The sequence below is a fragment of the Carcharhinus amblyrhynchos genome, chromosome 23 (assembly GCF_965287045.1).
Source record: "Carcharhinus amblyrhynchos chromosome 23, sCarAmb.v2.hapA, whole genome shotgun sequence".
Classification (NCBI taxonomy): Eukaryota; Metazoa; Chordata; class Chondrichthyes; order Carcharhiniformes; family Carcharhinidae; genus Carcharhinus; species Carcharhinus amblyrhynchos.
In genome coordinates, this window is record NC_137346.1 from 14,580,612 (window position 1) to 14,599,826 (window position 19,215).

The 19,215-nt window shown below is 44.0% G+C and overlaps 1 protein-coding gene across 3 annotated transcripts in view; it reads right to left on the reverse strand.

Moving 5' to 3' along the window:
* The window catches only part of LOC145357366 (vascular endothelial zinc finger 1-like), a 45,821-nt gene that overhangs the window by 20,142 nt on the left and 6,464 nt on the right, over positions 1 to 19,215 (reverse strand). For all 3 annotated transcript variants that reach the window (XM_080210668.1, XM_080210667.1, XM_080210669.1), the window contains exons 2-3: positions 9,483 to 10,144; positions 6,707 to 6,770 (exon numbers count right to left, since the gene is read on the reverse strand). In XM_080210668.1, coding sequence (XP_080066794.1) covers positions 6,707 to 6,770; positions 9,483 to 10,144 — 726 coding nt within the window. The remainder of the gene's footprint in view (positions 1 to 6,706; positions 6,771 to 9,482; positions 10,145 to 19,215) is intronic.

Consider the following 19,215-nt stretch of genomic DNA (forward strand, 5'->3'; position numbering starts at 1 on the left):
GCAAATAGTAATATTAAAAAGGAAAATAAAGCAAGTCACCATGGGAAACTCATAATTCTGATAACTGGTTAGCGCCCAGGGAGCAGGGAGGCTGCTTGAGTACCTGGCTGGGGAATGATCACAACAATATGAAATGAAGAGAATACAAAGTCTCATACACGTTTTAAAAATTTGCATCAAAACTAGGCTGAGAAAGCTGGCGGAAGGTTTTTAATATAAACCCCACCCATATTGGTGAGCTTGAAAAATAATGACTGGTTTGCTAGGAGGTATTGGATGACATTTGTTTTCTCTTAACAAGCTACTGTTTGAAGTCAGCACACTATTTTGCTGAAATCAGATGTAGGACAGATAGTGCCACCTCAATAAGTACCCAGGAACAGGAGGAGGTTTGTCAGTCCCTTCAGCCTGTTCTGCCATTCAATGATGTCAATGCTGATCTGTTTCAGATCTCATTTACCCTCCTCATTTCTATAACGTTCAGTGTACAAAGCAGATCTAACACAGCCAAATACTGCCCTCTGCAAACGCACAACCGATGAAATACAACACAGAAAAGTGTGTAGTAATACATTTTTGGTAGGAAGTCCCAAAGAGACAAAACAAACTAAAGAATTTTAAAATGGCAGTAAGAGTGAGTGACCTGGGGTGCTTATGCAAAACTCTTTGAAGACTCCCACAGTCCAAAGATGTGCGGGTTAGGTTGATCGGCCATGCTAAAATTGCCCCTTAGTGTCCTGAGATGTGTAGGTTAGAGGGGTTAGTGGGTAAATATGTAGGGATATGGGGATAGGGCTTGGCTGGGATTGTAGTCAGTGCAGATTCAATGGGCCAAATGGTCTCTTCCTGCACTGTAGGGTTTCTATGATTCTATGACAGGGTCATGAAGAAATTAACAAAACATATGGGATACCGGGCTTTCTGAACAGAGACTGATAGCCAAGTTCTGCACATGAGGATGGCCTCAACCAGGATCTTGAGTTCATGTCACAGTATCTGTAACCCCCCCACAACTTGCCTGGGCTTGCAAAATCTCACTAACTGTTCTGGCTGGAGACAACACACATCTCTTTAACCTGTGCTTAACCCTCTCTCCACTCACATTGCTTGTACCTTTAAGGCTTGATTACCCGTAAAGACGCGCATTCCAACCATTATTTTGTAAACTGAGTTTGTGACTTTATATGCCCTGTTTACGAATACAACTCTCACTCACCTGATGAAGGAGCAGCGCTCCGAAAGCTTGAGGCTTGTGCTACTAAATAAACCTGTTGGACTTTAACTTGGTGTTGCGAGACTTCTTACTTTATGAACAGAGGCATACTGAGTACAAAAGCTGGGAAACATTTCAAAGCTTATATAACACACCAACTTGGCCCCAGCTACAGCATTGTTTCCAATTCTGGACACTATACTTTAGGAAGGGCACAAACTTTATGTATGGTCTGATTCTGGATTTTACTCTTACCTAACAAAACTCTCAATCTCATTTAGACACTTTCAATTATCCCAGCCTCAATAGATTTCTAGGACTCCTGCGTGAAGAAGCACTTTCCAACATCACTCCTGAATACCCTGGCTCTAATTTTAAGGTTAAATGCCCTACTGTTTCCATCCCCAATGGTGAGCAAAGAAACATCAATGCTAGCAAGGACAAAGCCATCCAAAACAGAAACGGTGCCTTTTCAGCTCATATACTGACATTCCTGGAAATGATGCCAGCTGAATAGCTCCAAGCAGCAGGGAAACCCGAAACAAAAAAGGTCACAATGGGAAAGAAAAATAAAACAGGACTGCAAGTATATTCTAATAATGGACTTGTTTTTTAAAAAAGTTATTCTGACCTTACTGAGCAGTGTTGTTCTGAACACTATTCTTTGGCTTCTCTTGCACAAACATATATGCTTACTGTTCTCCTTTATGCCATATCACCCGGTCAAACACGCACACAATTGTCCATTTTTTCCACCTCTCTCAAATTCACCCTCGTGTCATGAAAAGGGAAAACTAATTCTCAAATTGTCATGCTTTTTTTATTCATTTGTGGGACATGGGCATCGCTGCCTGGCCAGAATTTATTACCCATCCCTAGCTGTCCTTACTCAGAGGGCAGTTCAGAGTCACCCACATTGTCGTAAGTCTGGAGTCATACGTAGGCCAGACCAGGTAAGGATGGTAGATTTCCTTCCCTAAAGGACATGAGTGAACCAGATGGGTTTTCCGACAATCAATGGTTTCATGGTCATCAGCAGATATTTTTTATTGAATTCAAGTTCCACCATCTGCCATGGTGGGATTTGAACCCAGGTCCCTAGAACATTAGCTGAGTGTCTGAATTAATAGTTTAGCAATAATACCACTAGGCTATCGCTTCCCCTATAATATTCCGACCAATTAAAAATAATACCATTTGTCCCCCTTGAAAGACTCAGAAGATAGTTTCACCAACTGTATCTAGCATCTTTGCAGCAATTCTATAAAAGAGGTCTACAAAATAATGAGGGGCATAGATCAGCTAGATAGTCAATATCTTTTCCCAAAAGTGGGGGAATCTAAAACTAGAGGACATAGGTTTAAGGTGAGTGACGAAAGATACAAAAGTGTCCAGAGGGGCAATTTTTTCACACAGAGTGTTGAGAGTGTCTGGAACAAATTGCCAGAGGTAGTAGTAGAGAATGGTACAATGTTGTCTTTTAAAAAAACATTTAGATAGTTATGTGGATAAGATGGGCCAAATGTGGGCAATTGGGATTAGCTTAGGGGTTTTAAAATAAGGGCAGCATGAACAAATTGGGCTGAAGGGCTGTTTCCATGCTATAACCCTCTATGATTCTATGACTCTTATTTAAGTAAGTCACTCATTTGTTTAGTCTCAGTTAATGGAATCTCCCCCCTCATCACGCTAGCAACATCAGAGCAATGTGGATTAATAAACTCTCAAACCCAATTCAAATGCTTGCAGCCTTATTTAGTCTTTTTCCTCTCATACAGAAAGTGCATTCATTAGAGGCAAAAAAAGCAAATCAGGCAACTATAGTTCCTACTGACTATCGGACTTGTAATTCTCATCTAAAACTTGCATCTGAACTGACAGTCTCCGGAGGAGTGGGTGGGATAACTGGGCGAAGCAGAAAACCTTTCCTGTGCACCACAAATCCATTGGCAGATCGCAAGAGGACCTGTTCCTGGAGCACTCAGCAATGGACATCTCTGGGCTACTGCCTGAACCGAGTGCAGACGGGCGTAGGGTTGACAGGATTAAGGAAGTGAATGGGTGGCTCAGGGATTGGTGTGGGAGGAATGGGTTTGAATTTATGGGGCATTGGCACCAGTATTGGGGTAGGTGGGACCTGTTCGGGCAGGATGGGGTTGGTCTGAACCGTGCTGGGACCAGATTGCTGGCGAATCGAGTAAAGAGGACTGTAGACAGGGCTTTAAACTAATTGGGGGGGGGAGGGTGCGAGGGTAGGTGATGTTACGAGGTCTAAAGTTAAGGAGAGGGTACAGGTAAGGGAAGAGGCCGAGGATGTCCCAATAATAGAGGGAGTAGGGGGCGTGAGTATGGTTGGTGGCGTTACGGCAAATAGGGTCCAGGTGAAGGCTGGGATGAAAGCGCTTTATCTGAATGCACGAAGCATTCGGAATAAAGTGGATGAGCTGGTGGCGCAGATCGACACAAATGGATACGATCTGGTGGCCATTACAGAGATGTGGCTGCAGGGTGACAGGGACTGGGAGCTGAATGTACAGGGCTATCAAGTGTTTAGGAAGGATAGGCAGGAGGGAAAAGGGGGGGGCGTAGCTCTGCTGATTAAGGATAGCATCACGGTGGTAGCAAGGGATGATATTGGAGCCAAGGAGCAGGGGGTGGAATCGTTGTGGGTGGAGATTAGGAACAGCAAAGGGAGGAAGACACTGGTGGGTGTCGTCTATAGGCCCCCGAATAATGATCTGGAGGTGGGGCGGGCTGTTGATGCGCAAATAAGTGCGGCGTGCAGGAATGGGACAGCCGTAGTTATGGGGGATTTCAATCTGCATATTGATTGGTCGACCCATGTTGGACGCGGGGGGCTCGAGGAAGAGTTCTTGGGATGCTGCCGGGATAGTTTCCTCGAACAGTGTGTGTTGGAGCCGACGAGGGAGCGAGCTATCTTGGATCTGGTGCTATGTAATGAAGCGGGTAGAATTAGGGACCTTGTGGTGAAGGATCCTCTTGGGGAGAGTGATCATTGTATGGTGGAGTTTCTGGTGCAGATGGAGGAGGAGAAAGTGGGTTCCCGGACGCGCGTCCTTTGTTTGAATAGAGGGGAGTACGGTAGGATGAGAGAAGAATTGGTGAATGTGGACTGGGGGAGCGTGTTGGAGGGAGGGTCTGTTGAGGAGCAGTGGAGGATCTTTAAGGAGATCTTTCTTGGTGCTCAGCAGAAATTTATTCCGATGGTCAAAAAGGATAGTAGGAGGAGAGGTAATAAGCCGTGGATAACGAAGGAGGTGAAGGAAAGTGTTAAACTAAAAGTGGAGGAATTTAGAGTAGCTAAGAGTAGTGGGCGAGAAGAGGATTGGGAGAGGTTTAAATGTCAACAAAGATTGACAAAGAAGTTGATAAAGAAGGGTAGGAGAAACTATGAAGCTGGGCTAGCGCTTAATATAAAAAAGGATAGCAAGAGTTTTTATAAATATATAAAAAGGAAGAGGCTGGCTAGGGTGAATGTTGGTCCTTTAGAGGATGAGAAAGGGGACCTAGTGCTAGGGGATGGGGATATGGCTAAGGTATTGAATAACTTTTTTGTTTCTGTCTTCATGGAGGAGGACGTGAATAATTTGCCGGGTGTTAGCAATGGAAAGGTGGTAGGACTGGAGGGTCTTAATGACATTACTGTTACTAGAGAGGCGGTGCTCGACAGACTGGAGGGGCTGATTGTGGACAAATCCCCAGGACCGGATGGAATGCATCCGAGGGTTCTGAAAGAAATGGCAGAGGTGATAGTGGATGCCTTGGTGGTTATTTTCCAGACGTCGCTGGATTCCGGGGAAGTGCCGGATGATTGGAAAACGGCTAATATTACGCCGTTGTTTAAGAAGGGTGCCAGGCAAAAGGCCGGGAATTATAGGCCGGTTAGTTTAACGTCTGTGGTAGGTAAAATGTTAGAATCTGTCATTAAGGAGGAAATTGCGAGGCATCTTGAAGGGAATTGCTTGATAGAGCAGACGCAGCACGGTTTCATTAAAAGGAAGTTGTGTCTGACAAATTTACTGGAGTTCTATGAGGATGTGTCCAGGGCGGTGGATAGAGGAGAGCCGGTGGATATGGTCTTTCTAGATTTTCAGAAGGCGTTTGACAAAGTACCTCACAAGAGGTTATTGCAGAAAGTCGAGGGACATGGAGTTGGGGGTAGGGTGTTAGCGTGGATAGAGGATTGGTTGTCAAATAGGAGGCAGAGAGTGGGGGTCAACGGGTGCTATTTGGATTGGCGGATGGTGACTAGTGGAGTGCCCCAGGGGTCGGTGCTGGGGCCTCAGCTTTTTACCATTTATATAGATGATCTGGAAGAGGGAACCGGGTGTAGGGTGTCAAAATTTGCTGATGACACCAAGATTGGGGGAACGGCAAATTGTGCGGAGGGTGTGGAGAGTCTACAGAAGGATCTAGATAGGCTGGGCGAATGGGCCAGGAAATGGCAAATGGAATTTAATGTTGGCAAGTGTGAGGTGGTCCACTTTGGTAGGAAGAATGGTAGGAAGAACTATTACTTACGGGGCGAAAAACTGCAGCAGGCGACGGTGCAGAGGGACCTCGGGGTCCTTGTGCACGAGTCGCAAAAACCCAGCTTGCAGGTGCAGCAGGTGGTCAGGAAGGCGAATGGGATGCTGGCCTTCAGAGCGAGGGGGATTGAATATAAAAGTAGGGAGGTCTTGCTGCAGCTGTATAGGGCATTGGTGAGGCCGCAGCTGGAGTACTGTGTGCAGTTTTGGGCGCCGCACCTGCGCAAAGATATTTTGGCCTTGGAGGGAGTGCAGAGGAGGTTTACTAGGCTGATACCAGAGTTGAGGGGGTTGAGCAATGAGGAGAGGCTGACTAAACTGGGCTTGTACTCGTTAGAGTTTAGAAGAATGAGGGGAGATCTCATTGAGACGTATAAGATGATGAATGGGATGGATAGGATAGAGGTGGAAAGACTCTTCCCGCTCAAAAAAGACAGTAGGACTAGGGGGCACAGCCTCAAGATAAAAGGGGGGCGGTTTAGAACAGAGTTGAGGAGGAACTTCTTCACTCAAAGGGTGGTGAATCTCTGGAATTCTCTGCCCGTTGAAGTGGTGGAGGCTGCCTCGCTAAATATTTTTAAGACGCGGGTTGATGGGTTTTTGATAAGAGAGGGGATTAAGGGTTATGGGGAGAGGGCGGGAAAGTGGAACTAAGCAGCGACAGATCAGCCATGATCTTATTGAATGGCGGGGCAGGCTCGAAGGGCTAGATGGCCTACTCCTGCTCCTATTTCTTATGTTCTTATGTTCTTATGACCACTCTGCCTTCTTCCAAATGAGGATAACAACTGCTTGCAGGAAAAAGAATCATAAACGGTAGTTTCACTGAAAGGAGAACAGTTTTAGAGCTCCAGACGTTCTTCTGAAACTAACAATTTTTGAACATTTATCTGTGTGGATAAGATTCCTGAACTGACTTTAAGACAGAAAAATAGAAAGTTACTTGACATTTGAAGGGTCTCTCTGTGGAATGAACATGCTTGACATGGCAGCTCAGATGGTCAGGCCTGGAGAGAAAGGAAACACCACAGGTTAGATTAAAAAGAATTAATGCTTTCATTTTATAATTAACAGAAGAATCCCGTTACTGGCTCCATGAGCTTATGAACCATGCAGGACAATATTAGACACAACTTCACAAAGCCTCAAATCAACTCCTGTGCTGTGAGCTGACTTCCACCTGGACAGCTGTGCGGGGCTCAGTGGACCCTGGAGGAGTCAGTCAGGAAGCAGGTTCAGATCAATGCCCAAAAATTCAAATAATGGCCAGCAGATAGAAGTTGAAGTATTTTTAAATTAAGCCAAAGTTGTCCAATGGTGTGTACTTACGGGCCACACTCAATTGAGCCTTGGTATCCATCACAGAATCCCTACAGTGCAGAAGGAGGCCATTCAACAACAATCCCACCCAGGCCCTTACCCCATAACCTCACATATTTACCCTGCTAATCCCATTGACACTAAGGATCAATTTAGTATGGCTAACCCATCTAATCAGACTGTGGGAGGAAATCAGAGCAGCTGGAGGAACAGAGACACGTGGAGAACGTGCAAACTCCATACAGTCACCCGACGCTGCAATTAAATCTGGGGTCCCTGGCACTGTGAGGCACCACTGTACCACCCATTTCTAGTTTACATTTAGTTACTTTTTTTATTTACATATCCCTCAGCCTACTAATACCAAATGAAGTTTATTACAACTTACCTGTTTAAAACAGCTCTTTTGCAAGTGGCAAGCTCATAAAATTCAAATAGTAAAAATAAATGTAAGGAACAGATGCAATCAGAACTGGACTGCTTGGACTGAAGGTTGTGTGGCCAGGGCTCAAACACTCGAGTGACAACTTAACCAGCTCCCTCCAAGCTGCATGGGTGCTTGGCTGCACAGCAACACTGAATGCACTGCACACAAAAGGGAAATGAGAAGATATATAAACTGAACAATGGATTTATTTTGCAGCCAGAGCCACAAACCTTTTCCCAGAGAAAAGAGCAGTGCCAGTTTCACAAAATCATTAAATCCCTACAGTACAGGTGGAGGCCATTTGGCCCATCGAGTCTATACCAACGCAATTCCATCCAGGCCCTATTCCCATAACCCTCATTTACCCTGTTCATCCCCTAGACATTAGGGTCAATTTAGCATGGCCAATCAACCTAACCCACACATCTTTGGACTGTGGGAGGAAACCGGAGCACCTGCAGGAAATCCACGCAGACACAGGGATAAAGTGCAAACTCCACACAGATAGTGGAATTGAACCCAGGTCCCTGATGCTGTGAGGCAGCAGTGCTAACCACTGTGCCATCGTGCCGCCCCAGTAGTCAGCTATTATTCTCAAATTCAACTGAGACACAGTCTGCATACAAAAAGAAACATAGACAGAACATGTCCCAGGCAAAAAGCCATCCTTTTAAATCACAATCAAGAGTCAAATGTAGCTTTGAATAAAGTAGTGGGATTAAATGATGGTAGCAGGACAGCAATTTGACTGTGCTCACAGTAGATCAGCAAACAACGTTGCCTTTAAGTGCCATAAGGGAAGCAAATGTTGCTTTTTAATATAAGATATTTACTTTTGGGTTAGCTGGATACACTCGGCACAGTGAACAAGCAATCAGGATTTTATTCTAAATATTTGTTTATTCTAAAAGATTTGGAAATCAGCAAGAGGTTTAGATAAAGCGACATATTCTATTATGTTGTCAGTGGTCAATTATAACATCAAATTTCTAAAGCTTGTAGTCAAAATACTTTCCACATCTTGCTTGCATTGCCAATTTTATTTTATTAGACACAAACAATGAAAAGCTACTGCATACAATTTTCAGAAGGTAAGCATCCAAGTGGGCAATTTCCCCAGGTTTGTTTGGCTAACATCACACACACAAGCGTGAGAATGTTGTCCAAAAAAAACATACAGAACAACTTCCTTAAAACAAAACTATGCCCATAACTTCCTCAGAGTGGCAATCGTCAACGGACTGCCACTCCGTAGTGACTCACCTTCACTTGCAATCCAAAGCCTCCTGTCTCACTCAACCCCAGACTCAGGCCACGTGAAGGTGAAAGAGTGAAGCACCTCAGAGACTCCAGAAGTGAGGTGCAGAAGGCACGCAGCAACGGACGGCATGCCCCCTTTTTACAGCACCAGCTGTTGTAAAGCAGGTGAGTTCAGGACCATGGAAAGGGAAAAGACAAGTTTCAAAGATAAGTGAATGGGATGTTGGAATGGAGGGGGTGGGAGAATTCAAAAAATCAGGTGGGATGGGGGAGTGCCTGGCTGGGTTCAACGTTGGACTGGGGCGGTGCCTAGCTGGGCTCAATGTTGGTTTGGGGCAGATCTGGAGGACATGAAGGTTAGGGGTTGGTTGAGCCCGGTCGAGTTGGGGATGGAGGTCGTGTAGATGATTGAGCACAGAGCTCAATCAGAGTCTTCAAAATAGTTACATGTGCTTTTCTTTCTCCTTCTAACTCTTGCAGAGTAACTATGGCTTTGTCAGATAATTCCAGGCACAGGGGACATTTGTTGTTTTGGCAATTGCTGGGTAAACCTTATGTGGAACTTCCAAGAGAGATTCCCCAGCAAGTAACTGGGGAACCAGGAAGTTATGGCTATTTGAATTTAATGCTCAGACTTTCCCACACCCCAACGCCTTTCCCCTATTCACTAGTTACCCATAACCTTCATCTCCTGCATCCTGTTTCAACTTACCTGGAGAATCCTTTCCCACAAAGGCTGCAGATGTATGGTTTGTTGATGCCCCCTTCGTGCGAGCGTACGTGATAACTCATGCGGTCTTTCCTTTTGAAACGTTGCTGGCAAACTGGGCACTCGAACGGCTTCTCGTCTGAGTGAGAAAGTTTGTGTCGGTTGAGGTGGTAAACGTCGCGGAATGCTTTTCCGCACAGTTCGCAACCGTGATTCTTCTTCACACGTCTGTTGGTGGTCTTGCTGGTTGTGACTGCCGGGGTGCTGCTGGTGACGGTAGAGGTGGAAGCGCCAGTCGAAGTCAGCATCCCTGCAACAGTTGACACCAATGTTGACGTGCCACCAATGCCAGGTGTCGATGACATTAACGAAACCATGGTCGGTACTTTCCTTGGCCGTGAAATCAACTTAATCCCTGTATGGCATGATTCGTGTCGCCGGAGGTGGTAACTGTCTCTGAATGCTTTACTGCAGTAAGTGCAAATCACTGGTGTTCTGGTCTTCTCCTTTTTCTCTATGATAGGTTTGGACGTTTCTTTGGGATCTGGGGTTTTTGGAATCTGGGGCAGTGGCGTCACAGGTGCTTGCTCACGTGGTTCAGTTGCTGAATGCAATAGTGGCAGAAGATTATTCGGCACGTGCTGCTGTTGAGAAATATCAGCTGCCTACAAAATAGAAGTGAAAATTAGCCACACTTCACTATAGACCCCTCCAGACTCTTACCTGTACAATGGTTAGCACTGCTGCCTCTCAGCACCAGGGACCCGGGTCACCTCTGGTCACTGTCTGTGTGGAGTTTGCACATTCTCCCTATGTCTGTGTGGGTTTCTTCCAGGTGCTCCAGTTTCCTCCCACAGTCCAAAAATGTGAAGGATAGGTCGACTGGCCCTGCTAAATTGACCCTAATGTCAGGGGGATTAGCAGGGCAAATATGTGGGGTACGGGAATCGGCTCTGGGTGGGATTGTTATTGATGCAGACTCGATGGGCCAAATGGCCTCCTTGTGCATTGTAGGCATTCTATGATTCTTACTGTGCATGTGAATCTATCCATCGCCCTTCACTTTGTGAACTTGACAAGCTGTGTTCAAAGCATATTATGTTGGTGTCCACAGTTGCATAGAATTGGGAGCTTTCCCACTTTCATTCCCCACCGATATATTCCACCTGGTGGAATTAGGTTAAACAAAATGAAAAATAGCCAGCTGCAGAATTTGTGTATCTTAGACCTGTAACTTAGTGAAATATTAACACTTTGGTCATATACTACCATGTTAGGAAATGAACAAACTGGCATTTCTTCAGTGTCTTGTACCATCAGGACACATAGCTTAACCAATGAAGTACATTAAGTGTAGTCACTTTTGTAGGAAAATGCCGTAGCCAATTTGCCCAAACCAAGTTTTCATAAATATCAAATAAGCTGAACACATTAATCTGATGTTCATAGTAAGAGTCTCACAACACCACTAAAATCCAACAGGTTGGACTGTGGTCTGGTGTTGGTTGAAGAACGAATGTTGGTCGAGATATTACTTTCCATCTTCACAAATCTTTCTCTATCTACCCAAATAGACAGACAAGGCCACAGTTTAATATCCTATCTGTGAGAAATGCATGATTTGGGACTTGCAATACAAAACAACTGTATTTTGTAACTTGAGTAACTTTTAAAAAATGCAAAACCTTCCAGATGCAGATCGATCTTAGCAGTCACGCATGTCCCCAACAGAACTCAACAAAACCCTTCAAATGAAGATCACGGTCACCTTCACCTCAAAGGGTCAGCAAGCAGCTTAAAAAATATTCTTGTCAATAGACTGGCAAAAGCAGCCTGCTCCATTTTAGGAGCATTTTCCCAGTTTCTGCAATGCAAACGTTACCAGCGCTCTCAAAGTGTCAGAGTCCCTAAATTAACACTCCATTCAAAGTGAAGTTTCTGATATTTTTCGCCTCTGATTTTAGATAGTGCATTCTGATAATAAATCACAGAGTATGAACATTTGAACGAGATGCTAAGAGACTGCAACACTGCCCCAGCATAAAGTGTGACAATACAGAGTGGAGGTCTTGTGGCATGGTGGATAGCATCGCTGCCTGAACCAGAAGCTGCAGATTCGAGTCCCACTCCAGAACTTGAGGGCCAAGGAAGGGGTGTTCTTGGCATGGCCAATCAGTAAAGTCTTTCCAGCACATGCCAACGGCAGGCAGAAACTGTGGGAGAGATTCCAGCTCAGCCACATTTGATGTGAAGTGGTGTCCCTCAAGCTACAAGCCTCTGAAGACAGGTTAGTGAGCTGTTCCAGATACAACTCGCTGAGGGAATCAAGTGAAAGTCTGTCTTGCGCACCACATGGTACAGGAACAGAAACAACAATACACAATAGGAAATGCCCTCTCAGTGGAGCTGAAAACTTGTCCCCAATGACTATGCAGGGTTCACTTTTACCAATACAGTTGTGGATACATGGGTCTACAATGGGCAGGAATAAATCAACTGGTATCTTCCTAGTATTGGTTTCTTCAAACTAATGGTCACATTACAATGTTGTTCTTAGTGGTAGACACTGAAATCTCCCCCTGCAGAATACATTCTCTGTCCTTGCTTCCCTAAAAACTTCCAGCAAATGATTTTTCAACTTGCAGACGAACAGATTCATCAGTGGAGTGGTGGGGGATAAATCAGCAGCAGGCCACCAGGGGGCTTCCTTAACCTCGAATGACTCAATATCATGCAACTGTACAGGGTCCAAAGTTGATGTGGACGACTTTCAGGGTCACTCTCGGCACTGTGGGCCTACCAACTGGTGGATCGTTTTGCAACGAAGACCAGTAAGTTGCGGTTTACTAATGTTGTATACTGCATGAGACGTGTATGTTTGTAGTTGGCACTGTAGTAATGTAAACAGTAATTATAACATAGCCAAGAAAAGTGTTCGCTGATTAATCTAATTCTATAAATACAACCATGTCAGACCATTGGCCGGCCAGCATAATTTATTATCCTAGGCAGAAAGGCAACATATGATAAAGGTGCGATGGGAAGAACAGAGACGGGCAGCATTAAAAACTGTGTCAACTTACTGACTACCTTACTTGCAATGACTATTTCCTGCAGCAGGATCCAGTATTAAACCTTTCAGCAGATGAAGTAACTGGCAATCTTTGATCTTTCTGACAAAAACAGTCAGAATTAAAGAGTGGCTGTTGTACAGTAGCTGCAATCAAAATCACTTCAGGGTATAGGCAATCAAATTAACATTTTCTTTACTAACAATTAAAAGGGCAGTGCCACTGCAGGAGTTTTCTTTTAAATAACCATTCAAGGAACTGCTGTCAAATACTGCCCATCCCTTATTGCTCTTACTTGCAAGTCCTGACATGCAATGTTTTCTGCTGCCGACTACACAAGTTCTATTTTAATTGAAAATGTATAAAACTTTTGATTTAACTAAATAACATTTAACCGGAAGCAGTTGTTCAGTTTAATTATAGAGTTATAATGTTCTTCAGCATCTTTGGGATGAAGGAATGGAAAAAAAGAACAGGGTATTGACTCATTATTATTCACATCATGCAAGGTAAACCTGTAAGAACATACCACGATTGTGAGGGGGCTTGACAAAGCAGATACCGAGAGGCTCTTTCCTTTATGGGGAAATCTAGAACTGTCCCCCACTTAGATGAAGATTATCTTACTGAGTGGCACAGCAGGCTTGAAAGGCCGAATGATCTAACAGTCTGGAATTAGTGGCACTTCATCCATGAATAACTTGGCTCACACATTCACCATCTCAGTTGATAGGTGCAGAAAAGCTAGTTGAACGAGGTGAGATTAGTTTCTAGCACTCGTGGAAACATACCCCAATAGCAATTACCTTGTCGAGGAGAGATAGAAAGAAGGGGGAACGGAGAAAAAAGTACATGTTTAAGGACTACATCAATATGCTGAATATATGTTAGTGTCATCTTGACCATGAAAACGCTGCAACCTTAAAGCATCTTGATAATGAAAAACAAAAGGTGTTTGTGCAGATTGAAGTCCTGCGTTAAGAGGCTAAGCCAGTTCTCTCACCAGTACTAAGACATTCTCCGCAATGTTAAGGTGCCACATCACAGCACAGAGTCTGGGGTTGTGAGAAGCCATCCATTTGCAGCACTCTTCTGCAATTATGCAGTGGACTAGTTCCAGTCTCTGCTTCGGCGAGCGCTGAAAATGATAACCCGTTACTTCACACACGTACATCCCTTAGGCTGGTAGAGAGTTCTTCAACAATGCGCTTACATGAAAGAGAAAACGGTACTGTGCCAGGTTCATCTGTCAGTGTCCTTGTCTCACACAGAAACTTACCAACACTAAATTAAATCAGCACATTTACAAGACAAACAACAGAGGGCTGGAATTTTGGTCTTAGACTGGGACACTCACTGGAGGCCAGGTCTGTTTACTAGCATTACTGACTACATGAAACGTGTGCATTGAGTTGACTGCACTGAAGTAATTAAAATACTGTTCATTTACCTGCCTGATAGCACAGAGTTAACTATCCAAATATGTTCAATCTTCCCCCCCAAAAATTGCAGTAAATAAAATTACTTGCCAGCAGATGGTTAATTGGAAGGAACATCAGGACAGACAGTGAACATGGAAGTGAGATTATGATGGGGATTTGGAAATTTTAAAATAATACAAACCCAACACTAATAAAATTACAGGTTTAACAAATAAAAAAAAGCAACTATATCAATTGAGGAACATGGTTTCATTTGGAGAAAAACTCACTTTAATACAGCTGTATCTAAGGAGCTCTAATATGGACGGTAGAATTGATTCAAAATTAATATTCTTAGAGTTGCTTTCATTGACTAAGCAACCAGCTCAGAACAGGCTCCTCCAACAGCACCTCCTAAACCCCAATCTCTACCATCTAGAAGGAGAGGGGCAGCAGATACATGGGAACACCATTACCTGCAAGTTCTCCTCCAAGTCATTCATCTTCCTGATTTGGAAACATACTGCCATTCTTTCAGTCACTGAGTCAAAATCCTGGAATTCCCTCTCTAACAGCACTGTGGGTGTACATACACTACATGGACTGCAGTAGTTCGAGAAGGTAGCTCATCACTGCTGTCTCAAGCGTAATAAATGCTAGCCCATCAAGCAATGCCCACATGCTGTGAACAAATTCTTAAAATTCCACAGCTATTTCAAATGGAAAAACAACAGGTCTTAATATTCAAAGAAAAATCACCACGCATTCATTCTTTGACACATTAGAAACTCACAGCACAAGTTAAATTCATCAGAATTGGTTCTCAAAAATGTGGAAAGTACATAAAAGGTTAAAAAAGCATCTTCCAATTGCAAGGTAAAGTGTTCAGATGAGATTAAGTTATGAGATTGAAGCACAAGCTGTCATGACTTTAAGCAGAACATCTCTCCAGAGACTGAACTGCAATATATAAGTTGTGCTATTTATTTCATTTCCTTTCCTGTACTGAAGATGCTGACTCATGCAGCTGTACGCTTCCACTGCTGCTTGCCTCAGTGGATCATTCGTCACTTGAATAGCAAGGCATCAACCACAGGGGTATCACTGAGTCAGACCTAAACCTTTCTCACCCAACAGCCACACACAAAGGTTATTTTTTATTCATTTCAGGGATGTGGGTTTGTTGGGCAACCAGCACTTAATGCTCATCCCTAACTGCCATCAAGAAGGTGGTGGTGAGCTGCCTTCTTGAACTGCTGCGGTCCCTGTGGTGTAGTTAAGCCCACAGTGCTGTTATGGAGGTAGTTCCAGGATTTTGACCCAATGACTGTGAAGGAACGGCAATACATTTACAAGTTATGTAGTTTGGAGGAGAACTTTGAGGTGGTAGTGTCCCCATACATCTGCTGTGCATGTCTTTCTAGGTGGGAGAGGTCACAGATATTGAAGATGCTGTGTAAAGAGCCTTGGTAAGTTGCTGAAGTGCACCTTGTATATGGTACACATTGTTGCCACTGTTTGTCTGTGCTGAAGGGAGGAAATGTTTGTGGAAGCCATAACAAATCAAGTGGGCTGCTTTGCCTGGATGATGCCAAACTTCTTGTGTGCTGCTGGAGCTGCACCCATCCAGGCAAGTGTAGAGTATTCCATCACATTCCTGACTTGTGCCTTACAGATGGTGGACAGGCTTTGGCACTGCAGGATTCTTAGCCTCTGACCTGCTTTTGTAACCACAGTATTTATATGGCTAGTCCAGTTCAGTTTTAGTCAGTGGTGACCCCTAAATGCTGATAATGGGGGATTCAGCAATGGTAATGCCATGGAACATCAAGGTTCAATCCTTTCTTGTTGGAGATGGTCCCATTGTCTGGCACTTTCATGGTACAAATGTTATGCCACTTGTCAGTCCAAGCCTGAGCATCGTCCAGGTCTTGCTGCATTTGAACATGGACTGCTTCAGTATAGGAGTCATTGCAATGGTGCTGAACAATGTGCAATAACCAAACATCTTCAATTCTGATCTTAGAATTGAAGGAAGGTCATTGATGAAGCAGCTGAAGATGGTTGGGCTAAGGACACCCACCTGATGAAGTCCTATAGTGATGTCCTGGACTTGAGATGATCGACCTCCAACCACCATAAACATCTTCCTTTGTGTCAGGTATGACTCCAACCTGTGGAGAGTTTTCCCTGATTCCCACTGACTCCAGTTTGCTGGGCTCTTTGATAACACACTCGGTCAAATGCTGCCTTGATGTTGAGGGTGGTCACTGTCACTTCAGCTCTGGAGTTCAGCACTTTTGTCCATGTTTGAACCAAGGCTAGAATGGGGTCAGAAGCTGAGTGGCCTTGGTGGAATCCAAACAGAGTGTCAGTGAGCAGGTTATTGCTAAGCAAAGCTACCTGACAGCACTGTTGATGACCCCTTTCATCACTTGACTGATTCTGAGTAGATTGATTGGGCAGTAATTGATCAGGTTGGATTTGTCCTGTATTTTGTGGTAAGGCCATACTGGGCAATTTTCCACATTGTTGGGTGTATGCCAGTGTTGTAAATGTATTGGAAGAATTTGGCCAGGGGCATGGCAAGTTCTGGGGCACCAGTCTTCAGTACTTCTGCTACAATATCTTCAGGGCCTACAGTGTTTTTAGTATCCTGTGCCTACAGCCATTTCTTGGAGCTAATTGAATTGGCAGGAGACTGGAATCTCCAATGATGAGGACCTCCAGAGGCAGAGGCAGAGATGGAACATCTACTTGGCACTATAGCTGAAAATTGTTGTGAATGCTTCAGCCTTATTTTTTGCACTGACGTACTGGACTCCTCTATCATTGAGGATAAGAATATTTGTGGAGCCTCCTCCTCCACTGAATTGTTTAACTGTCCACCATAATTCTCAACTGGACTGCAGGCCTTAGATTTGATCCGTTGGTTGTGGAATTGCTTAGCTCTGTTCATCTCTTGGGGCTCAGTCAAGTAGCCCTGTGTTGTAACGTTGTTAGGTGTGCCTGGCACTGCTCCTGAGATGCCCTTCTGCACTCTTCATTGAACCAGGGTTGATCTCCTGGGTTGATGGTAATGACAAAATGGGTGACATGCTGGGCCATGCTATCGCAGATTGTGGTTGAGTACAGTCTAGCAATAATACCACTAGGCCATTACTTCCCCTATTTCAGTTAAGAGTTAACACTGTTCAGTTAACATTGCTGTCTGGAGTCTGGGGTCACATGTAGGAAGACCAGGTAAGGGCGGCAGATTTTCTTCCTTAAAGGATATTAGTGAACCAGATGGGCTTTTACGACAATCAACAATGATTTCATTATTAGACCTTTAATTCCAAATTTTTACTGAATTCAAATTCCACCAACCATTACGGTGGGATTTGATCCCAAGTCTCCACAGCATTATCCGGAGTTGTTTGATTACCGGTCCAGTGACAATATCAGTACGCCTCCACCTCCCCAATATTCTCATCTCATCTCATATCATATGTGAGATTTGCATTGATACAGTGACTTTCACAATCACCAGATGCTCAGAAGCACTTTACAGCCAACAAAATACTTACTGAAGTGCAGTCACTGTTATAATGCAGGAAACACAGCAGCCAAACTGCACACTGTGAAATCCCAAACAGCAATGTGATAATAATCGGTTCTGTGATGTTGACTGCTTCTGCTCCTTTATTAAAATACAGTATCAGGAGATCTTTCATATCCACTGTAGAGGAAAAGAGGAGCCTGCCTCTGTTTAACATCTGGCTCAAAAAGCAGCACCTCCGACAGTCCAGCAGTCCCTCTGCTCTGTGCCTGCCTTGATTTTTGTACTTAAGCCCTGGAGCGGGACTTGAACCCAGAATCTTGTGATTCACAGGCAAACATGCTACCAACTGAGTACAATCGACACCTCACCCAATCGTCAAATGGAACAAAATACCACATTAAGGCAGTGAAACACATTGAAGCAAAGAGGTTAACTCAGTACCTAGCTGTGCTATACCTGGTCTAGGAATGCTAACTATATGGATGACTGATAACAACTTACGTTTTTTAAAAAAATTCCATTCTTCCTATATTTACATCCCACACTTGAGCACAAAAGATTATGAATTTATTTTTAAAAGTTAAATGCTGTAAAGTGGTCTGTATATGTCTGACAACAACTAAAAAGAACTCTGTTGCTTGGTCTATACTGATAGGGCATGCTGCCTCTGTACTTTGGGAGGTTAGAGATCCTGGGTGCCAGCAACCTAAGGCACACTTAGTCAACTTGGGTACAGACAGTGCTAGACACCATGCATAAGAGGCTTTAATGACTTGTGCACGAGTAGAAACAAGCTCACAGCCTTCCTGTAAGTGTTTCTGATGTCACAAACAAACAACTTGGCAATTATAGTCAATTACAGCAAATCAGAAATTTTTCTAATCCTTCATTTGCATGCATATTCACCAATTAAATCCTAGCTTTTCATCCTCTCATTCGATGAAAAACTGTCTTCTGCTAACCCTTTACTTGCATAGTATATCCCCATATCTTGCCTTTGGTATTTGTTATGGAAAACTCTGATCTTGCTCATTCTCCGGTGAAAGATGGAAAAATAATGTCAGCCAGGATTCCTACTCCTAACCGTTACCCAGCAACAGGACCTGTGCAAGTATGTACAGGCGAAGGGTGAGGTCAGTCCACACTGCAATGCCTTCCCCCAAACTGCAGGCTAAATGACATTCACTGCAGGTAAAAATTAAGAAAATACAATTTGGACTCAATACTGGAGAATGAAAAGTCAACAAAAATAGTCATCATTTTCAGGACAGGGAAAATTCTATGGAGCATGAGAAAACTTTAAATTTCTACTTTCTAATTTATATAACTATGCCTTTGACAGATTCAATGCTGATCAAAGATCAGCACGAAGATGAGTGGACACGAACACGAAGATGAGTGGAAAAGCGAATTGCGTGGAGGGCACGGAAAGTCTGCAGAGAGATCTGGATAGGCTGAATGAGTGGGCGAGGACCTGGCAGATGGAGTATAACATTAGCAAATGTGAGGTTATCCACTTTGGTAGAAAACATAGTAGGAGGGATTATTATTTAAAGGGTGAAAAGCTGCAGCATGCTACAGTGCAAAGGGACCTGGGGGTCCTTGTGCACGAATTGCAAAAACTCAGTCTGCAGGTGCAGCAGGTGATCAAGAAGGCGAATGGGATGTTGGCCTTTATAGTGAGGGGGATAGAATATAAA